Source organism: Triticum aestivum, chromosome 7A (assembly GCF_018294505.1).
Source record: "Triticum aestivum cultivar Chinese Spring chromosome 7A, IWGSC CS RefSeq v2.1, whole genome shotgun sequence".
NCBI lineage: Eukaryota > Viridiplantae > Streptophyta > Magnoliopsida > Poales > Poaceae > Triticum > Triticum aestivum.
In genome coordinates, this window is record NC_057812.1 from 647361205 (window position 1) to 647371272 (window position 10068).

At 47.4% G+C, this 10068-nt stretch overlaps 1 protein-coding gene across 1 annotated transcript; it reads left to right on the top strand.

Annotated features, from left to right (window-relative positions):
- The first annotated feature begins 3478 nt into the window (after positions 1-3478).
- Positions 3479-8101, top strand: LOC123148941 (uncharacterized). The gene is made up of 2 exons (XM_044568466.1): positions 3479-3610; positions 5972-8101. The coding sequence occupies exon 2, from the start codon at positions 6010-6012 to the stop codon at positions 7993-7995; it is 1986 nt and encodes a 661-aa protein (XP_044424401.1). The 5' UTR covers positions 3479-3610; positions 5972-6009; the 3' UTR covers positions 7996-8101.
- Positions 8102-10068: the final 1967 nt, after the last annotated feature.

The window sequence follows — 10068 nt, forward strand, 5'->3', positions numbered from 1 at the left end:
CATTAGATCTTTGGGATTTTGGGATAGTTCTATCCTAGACTTAATTTCTCCTCTTTTTGTAACTTGTCTATTATGTGAGGAATAAAGTCTATTTGCTGTCAAAAAGAAAAAACTAGTGCATACCTTCCACCAAAATGACTACATAATATATTTTTCTTGCAAAAATAGAACTTCTCATTCATCAATCAGGGTTGTCACATTCAAGATTACACAAAGGGATAATTTCCACAGGTACATGGCGGAGCCAAATGGCTGTGTGTGGCGTCCTACCCATCTGAGCAAGCTCATGGCTCACCTGATTCCCATCTCTCCTAACATGTGCTAGAGAAAATTCCTTATTTGACACTATCTTAAAATCTGCTTCCTTATTTGACACTGAAAAGTTTTTCTTCTTTATTTGACACAAGTTCTAAATTTTATTCCCTATATGACATTTTCGTCCATTTTAAGCCTAAATGACATCTGAAAAGACTCTTTTGCCCCTCATGTGGTATGTGTGTGGGGGGCAATAGCGCACACACGCAGCATCAGTGCGAAAGCAGAAGCACACACGCATCAACACATACACATGCACCAACACACACGCACGCGCACACACATGCACGCGCGCGTGCACACACACACACGCACACGCAGCAACACACCCACATACACACACACGCAGCAGCACACACGCAGGCAACACATAGGCACGCAACAACACACACACGCGCACGTACACACGCAGTAGCAAACACACACGCAGCAGCACACATGCACACAAACATGCAGCAGCAGCACACATGTGCGCGTGCACCCACACACGCAACAGCACACGCACGCGCGCACACATACCACATGAGGGGCAAAATTGTCTTTTCAGGTGTTATTTAGACTCAAAATGGACAGAAGTGTCGTATAGGAAATAAAATTTAGGACTAGTGTCAAATAGGGAAGAAAAACTTTTTCAGTATCAAATAAGGAACCAGATTTTAAGACAGTGTCAAATAAGGAATTTTCTCCATGTGCTATCCCATGCTCACGTCCTAGACCGAGCAAACGCTTTGTTTCATCCACTAGCGATGCAACCGGTGACCTATTAACTGCTGCCTCAGTGATCATAGCTATGGTAGTTGTACAATCAGTCTCCGGGATGAAAGGATCAGAGCTCCATTCAAGTGTGAGAGATACACCCTTCGTACATGTTGCGATCTCAGCTTCAAGCGCACTCGAACACCTCGGCAGGAATCGGCATGAGGCAAAGATCACAACACCGTGATGATTTCGCAGGATCATACGTGCAACTCCGGTACCGTCCGCTTCAGCAAAAGCACCATCGACGTTCAGTTTGCACCAACCTACAGGGGGCTTGGTCCACTTTTCAGCGGCTGGGAGTTGTCCATTGGAGATGAGAAATCTCCCCTCTGCTTGAACATATGATCAGTCCTCAACACCATCTTTCCCTTCAACATATCTGCATTTGCGTGTTGACGGAGGCACATGAGCGAGGTGGCTTGTGGAGGCGGCGGCTTGTGGTGTGTAATCTTATTGTGGACATGCCATATACGCCACACTGTCATGAGCACATGGAGATGCTCGTCCTCGCTACACTGGTGGAGAAGCTGTAGTAGCCAGTCTGGTCCCGTGTTGACGACAGTGTTAAGTCTCGGCATGCGCCATGTCTTCTCCATAGTACACCAAAACTCCAGAGCACGCGGACATCTGCAAAACACATGGAATGTGTCCTCGCGTTCCATCCCACAAATCGTACAGATATCAGTTTCGACTATTTTCCTTTTTTTCATATTAGCCATAGTAGCTAAAGAGTTTGTCACCACTCTCCAAGTCAGTACTCGTACCTTAGGAGGAGCAGGGAACCCCCATGTCATGTTCCAGAAGGAACTGGTGCCGTCCGGTGCCCTGCTCGTGGCGCATGAAGAAGTGCGATTTTTTTCGTCGAGTGCCAGCTTGTACGCGCTCCTTATGCTGAAGATTCCATGGGGGTCGGGCACCCATGCGAGGACGTCTTCAAGCTGACGCGGGGACAGCCGAATCTTCAATATCTCTTGCACGTCAGCCTGCATGAAGTGAGTGCGAAGAGCATCCTCATCCCAACACCCTTGGTCGTCCAGTAGCTCTGAGACCCGGAATGACTATCTAATATAATCGCTAATGAAAAATATTATCAAAATTTATTCGCAAAAAAAGAACAAGAAAAATATTAGCAAAATTAGCACCAAATGCAAACATATTAGGCGGGATTTGTCCTCAGGTCGTGGTTTGTTCATGAAGTGTGGGTGTGGCGTCTTCGACTCTAGATTCATTCATTGGGTTGGGTTATCTCCATGGGGCTGGCCTCATTGACTCGGGAGAGAGGTCTCACCTTTCGATAGCAACGTCAAAGGCCCCTCTTGTCTGGCATCGTCGGCTCAGCAACCGACATTAGACTATGTCCCGGTGCAAGACAGAAATGTGCCAAGTATTTGGTTCACCCATATAACATGAGCGAAATAAGGATTGTATCACCTATGCAGAGGCCGGGGCTATTCCTCCTTTTTGAAAAAAAGGATTGTATCACCTTGCAAAGATCAACAGAAAATTCAATAAACTTTCATTAGGATCCGAGCAAATAAGTATGAAAGATCAACTGTTTTCAATCTCTATGTTTAAGTTATTTTCTTTGTTCTAATTAACAACCCAAATGTGTACAGCATGTTCCGTGCAATTTCTTCTGCGCCTTCCAAAACTCACTTCATCAGAAATAAATTCTAAAATGCATGACTTTATGTAAGATTATTTCGTGTTGTCATATAATAACGCATGTTAAAGACGTTGCCCGACGCATTTACACGTGCAATGTACTTCCTCCATTTTTATATACAAAGCCATAAACTCAAATTACAAGTACCAAAGTAAAATTTAATGTATAGTTTATAAGTAAACTTTTCTCTCCGTTTACTGGGATCACTAATACGCAACATGCATGCAAGAGAACTGAATGAAGGAAGTAGCTATTGTTATTATGACTGCATGCATGCAAGTATTAAACATGTTGCTATTACAATGAAATATCGTTAATTCTTTCGCCGATTACTGTTGATGACCTTGTATTGATGCAAAACGTAAACGTAAAATGTCTATTGATCCATAGTGGCCTTGTATAAGTAAATGGAGGGAGTACTAGTTAAAAAGTAAACGTAAAATGTCTATTTTTTACTTCCATGAAAATCATCATTCGCGCATCTCGTGTTCCTTGAATTGAAACCTTCGATTGTATCCAGCCGAAAATAATTTTTCATTTAGTTGTTATTTTTCATGTATGTTTAAAGTGGGTTATGTGAATGCAGTCGTTGAGGTATGGTGAGCTCACTGTGAATCATAATCTGAGGCGATGACAATCACCTCCGGAGGTTACCACATCTCGGAGTACCACACATTATTTACTAGTGCGAGCATTAAATGCTTAGCCAGTAAACTGTCGAGCCTGGGGTGGCTTCTTTAATTCGAGCCTCCCTTCCTGTCCTCTCTCATCTTCCTTCCTCTGGATCTCACCTCGCCGTCCGCTCTGACAGCTTGAGAAATCATCCCCAACTCTCGCCTCTCGACAACATAGCAGGGCCTCGACTTACAGGTGATTACCAAACTTCTCCTGATCTCATTTGTTCTAGTTGCCTCAATATCATTGGTTTTGTTCGTCAAATTCTTGCTGTTGTAGGCTTGTAGCTGTGTTTCTGGATAGACACCACTGTTCTTCTTCAAGATAGTTAGTCGGATGTACGGAGATTTACCACCTCTTCACGGGTGCCATGCATGCATAGCCCTTAGCTTTTGGTTCCTCCTTCCTGATGTGGTGTTTCTCCGTTTCCCCTCACCACTTGCCTGTTCAAGCTAAAAATCATGCCCCTTGTGCTGGTCGTCGGTGTGTTTGCATCAGAAGCCATGGGTGAAGTTAGCTGCGCGGGTTAAAGCATCAAGGTGCCGAGGAAGACGAGCTCCTCATTCACATCCTAAATTTTTTTCCTGTTTTATTTGTTATATATTACTTTTAGTTTTGTTTTGCGGGGAGGTGTATATTACTACTAATTATCATATTTTTTTTACAAAAGAACTCTCAGATCTATTAACCAACTCTGCAATACAAACACACCTGGGAAATAAAGATAATACATCAAATTCCATATGTGCCGACCATCTTCTTCCTCCTGAACTCCGGTGGAGCTTACAAAATACTGTTATTTTGCCCCCCACACCCCCACAAAAAAGTCAACCTTGCCAAGCTCCGCCACTGTACTCCCTTCGTCCGCGAATAAGGGGGTGTTTGGTTCCAGGGACTTTTTTGTGTTGGGACTAGAAAAAGTCACTAGCAAACCAAACAGAGTGGGATTTTTTTGAGACTTTTTCTAAAAATCTTTAGAAGCACCTCCTTGAGAGGCTTTTTCAAAAAGTCTTAGGGACTAGAAGAAGTCCTAGGACTAGAGAACCAAACATCACTAAGTGTCCATCTAGCTTTTGTCTTTAATCAAAGTTTTAAAACTTTGACCAACTTTCTAGGAAAAAGTAAAAGCATTTATGGCACTAAATTAGTATCACTAGATCCGTTTTGAAATATACTTTCATAATATATTAATTTAATGTCATATATGCTCCTACTATTTTCTGAAAAGTTGGTCAAAATTTTAAAATTTTAACTAGGAACAAAAGCTAGATGTACACTTTTTCGCGGACGGAGGGAGTAGTCCTGAAAGTACACGTTAAAACCTTTATGGGCCTAAGTTACCGACCAAACTAGTTAGATGAAAGGATAGCACCTAACAAGATTCAAATACTCGTGCTCACATTACACAACATGCATATATGCTTTAGTAGAATATTTTTGAGGTTCACGTGGATATATGTATGTGCTGGTGTATGTTCATGTATACGTGTCACTTGGAACAGGAGACTTGACCTCATGACAAGAAATTGGCACATTTTCAGATATAGTTAGATGAAAGGGGAGATTTGACCTCGGGCCAACTCGCTCTGATCAGTACGCACCCATTGCCCTTGTGCCTCCTCCAGCACCAGCAGTGTTGGAATTTCAAGCAAGATTTTAGATAAATTAATATAAAAAACATCAAATATTATAGGAACATGTTTGTAGCAGATTTAATCCGTCAAGGATAGGTATTTTATTTGCAGACAAACTAGACATGGTAGGTAGAAGCCACTGTCAAGTCATCCAAAATTGTGGGTTTCGTTTCGTTCAACAGTTTAGGGACTAGAAATCATCCTTTTCTGCAATTATGAGTGTAATTAGGTTAATCATATAGGGATTGTATCTCCCACTCATTTATGACCATGATCCTGCTATAACATTGTACTCCCTCTGTTCCGTATTACTTGTCGCTCAAACGGATGTATCTAGCACTGAAATAGTGCTAGTGCTAGATACATCCGTTTGAACGACAAGTATATGACACACACAGAGTAGAACATTAGAAGTAACTGAAGACTTACTAGAGAAAGCACGATCTCAGAAGGCTGTGCATTATCAGAAGTTCATAAAGAGGACTTAATTTTCTTAATTAACTACTCCCTCCGTTCCCAAATATAAGTCTTTTTAGAGATTCCAACAAGTGACTACATACGGAGCAAAATGAGTGAATCTACACTCTAAAATATGTCTACATACATCCGTATGTTGTAGTCCATTTAAAATGTCTAAAAAGACTTATATTTAGGAACGGAGAGAGTAGATCATATTGTTCCAAGAATGACTATTGTACATTTCTTTTCAAACCACACAATCAGTATGTCCATTTCTTTAGTACTCCCCGGTCCCAAAATATAAGAACGTTTTTGACACTCCGAGTGTCAAAAACGTTCTTATATTTTGGGACGGAGGGAGTACTTATTTTTTTAGTTGTGCCGGTATATTACTGCTGGTTTGATGTAAGGTAATCTATATATTGTGCAACACTGACAGAAGCATACGTGTCTTTGCAAGCAGGACATCGGAGTGAAGGTGTTTTGAAAGCTAAACCAAGCATGGCCATAACAAGGGAGAGCTTGGAACAAATATGGAACCAGTGGGAAATCGAGCTGGTGGTGCTCCTCAGCTTCACCCTGCAAATCTTTCTCTTCTTCACCGGCTGTATCAGGCGGTACAGCACCAATGCTCTGCTCAGGCTTCTTACCTGGCTAGCATATGTTGCGGCAGACATGGTTGCTGTATACGCCCTTGGTCTCATATCCAGAGATGGTCAGAGTACCATGTCATCGGCTGGATCATGCCACCGGAACAAGCGATCAAACAGATTCTCCACGGGCACAAGCCGCCAACTAGCATTCTTCTGGGCGCCTTTCCTCCTCGTCCATCTCGGCGGGCAGGACACCATATCGGCTTTCTCCATCGAGGACAACAACCTCTGGCTGAGGCACCTTCTGAATCTGACCATCCAAGTCTCGTTAGCCTTATACGCCTTTTGGAAGTCGATAGGTGGACAAAATCAGCGGCTTCTTGCTCCAGGCATCTTGGTGTTTGTCACCGGGATCATCAGGTATGGGGAGAGGATATGGGCGCTCAAGTGCAGTAGCCGAAATGGCCTAAGGGAGACGAATCTGCCTCCATTGCCTAAACTCAATTTTGAGGTCGACAAAGGCAGCTATGTTGGCACCATCTGCTACGTTCTAGGCTCAATGGTTTGTATCCGGGATCTTTTCTCAGGGCGCACCACCTCCCAAATGAAAGAGCGTGCTGTCTTCAGGTTCCAAGAAGACAGGCCCCTAGACCAGGTGCCCAAGTTGCTGGAGGTCGAGCTTGCCATGATGTATGATGATCTCTTCACGAAGGCCATGTTGCTCAGAACAAGGACTGGGGTTGTGCTCCGGTGCATCAGCCAATTCTCAGTCATAGCTGCCTTTGTGCTCTTCCTAGTTGAAAACCTCAAACAAGAACATAATAGAGCTGATGTCGCAATCACCTATGCGTTATTCTTGGGTGGCTTCAGTCTTGAAGTTTGTGCTTTTGTTCTGACTGTGATGTCACCGTGGACTTGGGCATTCTTCAAAGCTCGAAGGTGCGATAGGCTTGCCCACATTTCTTGGCTTCTTCTTTCAAGTGGCATTGGCTGGCCGGAGAAGAGACCGTTGTGGTCGAACTCTATGGGGCAGTATAACTTCTTGACTTCATGTATGGGCCGTGAGCAATCAACGACATCATCCAAACTAATGACTATCATCAGAAAGATTTTAATTGCAGTTGAGAAGAAGGTCTTTATCAGAAACCTACAACACACCAAGCATGTCAATCTGAGCAAGGATGTTATGGACAGTGTGGTCACATGGGTTGGACGCCTTGCTCGCGAAGAATTCACAAGGATAACGCAGCAGCAACGCTGGGTGAATCTTCGCCCAATCATCAACCCGACAATGAATACTTTAGCTAATTCTTTGGGTGATAACATCATCTTCTTACATACATACACAGAATTGCACTTGCAGAAACACTCCAGCAACATGGATGACGAGACAATATCAACTACAATGGACATATGCAGGAAGATATCTAACTATATGGTGTACCTTCTGGTCGTGCATCCTTCCATGTTGCCGCTAAGTGGCACCGCAGCGGACACATTAGCAAAATTCTACGAGAAGATCAGCAAGAACGGCAGCGGCAAGCAAGATGTCCTGGACACTGCTTATCAGCTAGTGACAGACAAGCTGGAGTTCGGCGACGAGGAATGCCTGAAAGAACAGGAGCAACCTGGGCCGTGGGGCGAGACGCTGACGGAGATCCAAGATATGTGGATGAGGCTGCTGCTCTACGCGGCCGGCAAGTGCCCGGTAGAGCTGCACGCCCAGCAGCTAGGCAGAGGAGGGGAGCTCCTCACCTTGGTCTGGTTGCTGATGGCGCATAATGGCATTGGAAATGTTGGTCATCAGGTTGAACTTATAACTAATGATGAAACAATGGTTGGGCAGTTCTGTGCATTCCATTATCCTAAAGAATCAAAACATAGGTCTGCGTAGGTAGCTCTTGTAAGCCAATCCCAAATGTATGTAGTTATCTTTTGGGAGCACAAAACGCTTGGATATAATATTTACCTTGATGTCTCTTTGCATGTAGTTATCTTTGGAGCCCAAAACTCTTGGATATAATATTTGCCTTGATGTCTCTTTGTATATAGTTATCTTGGGATCCTAAATATTGACATGGTTAGGGAATGAGGGGCGACTCCGCCGGCCATCAGGCGACTCCACGGGGCAACGGGGCGGCGGCCGCCGGCCAGCTGCCCTCGGCTTCATCGCCTTGCCCGCGGGTCGGCGGCCGATTCTGGGCGCTGGCCGGATCTGATGACGAGGAGGCGGACGGGGACAGTGATAATCCGGCGGCTTCACCGCCAACACCGACCCCTTCCGACATGTTTTGCGAGTTTTTCCTTGCAGGGTATGATGAAGACGAGGTTGCCACTACGGTAGACAAGATCTTGCCGGTGGACGATCCGGCGAGGGTTGGGCTCCATGCGGGTGAGAGGAAGGAGATGGCTCGTCGCGTTGTTCACCGGAGAACGGCGGCGACGGCTATCAGGCCATGGAAGGGACCTCTCCTGAAGGTTAGACTTCCCAATCTTACTCTTTTTGATTTAATTAAGCCAGATTCGTGGACTAAAGTTCAGAGGAAAAAGAGGCCTGCACGCCATGCAAATGCTTCCCGGACGCCGGCGGCGGCTGCGGCGGCATTGCCGGCGGGGCATGTGCTCGAGATCTCCCAGATGCGGGCGCATCGTTTGAATTCGCGCCTGGGCTGCGAGCTGGGAGCGTCTAGGGTTGGGCCAGTTCTGTGTGAGCCGGGCCTTCGCGTAGGTGGGCCAGAGTTAACTGGGCATGAGGCACAGTCTAACTCGGTCATTACTACGTCGATATCCCCTCCTGACCCATGCACGATTGAGCGTCGAGGCTGTGGTTCGTCGTTGCGATCTAGGGTTTTCCGAGGTGGCAGGCCGGGGTTCTGTGATTGTGATTCGGGGCGGGCAAGGCGCATCCCCCCACTCCAGGACATGGCTGGCCGGGGAGCCTTGCTGCCTCCTAGCAAGAGCGCCACCACGGGTGGTGCTGGCCGCGGAGGGCAAGCGCCGCTGCCGGGAGATGGACGCGGCGGGAACGGCCCGCTGCCGGGAGCTGGACGTGGTGGAAACGGCCCCCAGCTGGGGACGGCCCGCGGTGGGGTGGCCCCGTCACCGGTCGGTGGCGCCGGTAGGGCGGCGACTCAGGTCACCGGCCCTAGGCCGCCGTCTGCTAGCGGGGCGCCTGGCCATGGCGCGGTAGGCCGCGGGGCTGGTCTCCCGGGCACTCGACCCCCGGCGCCGGTGGTGGTGCCGCAACCTGCGTTGGGCCGGGGTGGTGTGCTTCCTAGCCCCCCGGTGCCGAACCCTGCTGCTGCTGTGGGCAGAGGGGCTTCTGGTCCGAGGCCGCCGCACCCCGCTTCGGGCCTGCCGCCTCGACCGGCGACGGCTTAGTCAGGCGCCAGACCGTCGCACTTTGTCGCCCGGCAGTCGCAGCATTTGGCTGCACCGGTGATGGCACAGGCCCAGTTGCCGCTTGCTACGTCTGGTGGTGGTGATTCGACTACGCCTCGTGTTCAATGGGGCGACGATGGTCATAACGCATATGGAGATGGACATCATCGGGGATCTTCGTCCACGGGCGGTGGTCGGAGATATTCCTGGCAGAGCGATGGTTCGGCTGAGAGGCCTTTCTTGGGTCCTACGGGAGGCTTTGTTGAAGGGGCGTCAGGCCCGGGACATCGTCACCGAGGTGGTTTTCACGGTCATCTTGGTGGCCGAGGCGGTCGAGGTGGCCGCTATCGTCCAAGACAGCATACTGTTGTCGTCGAACAGACGGCTGCGGGCGGGGTTACCGAGGAGTCTGGGTTATCTAGCCAGGCTATGGAGGTGGTGACGGCAACCACTGATGTGGAGGTTCCTGGGAATGCTGACTTCGGGTCTGTGTCTATGGAGGCGTCAGATAGGGCTGATTCGGACAGGGCGGCCAAGTGGGCGCGTAAGAAGGAAACAAATGTTATGTTACCGCTGTGGCGATAAG

Excerpts from the sequence above, each read along its gene's own strand:
- LOC123148941 (XM_044568466.1), top strand. The coding sequence starts at position 6,010 with ATGGCCATAACAAGGGAGAGCTTGGAACAAATATGGAACCAGTGGGAA.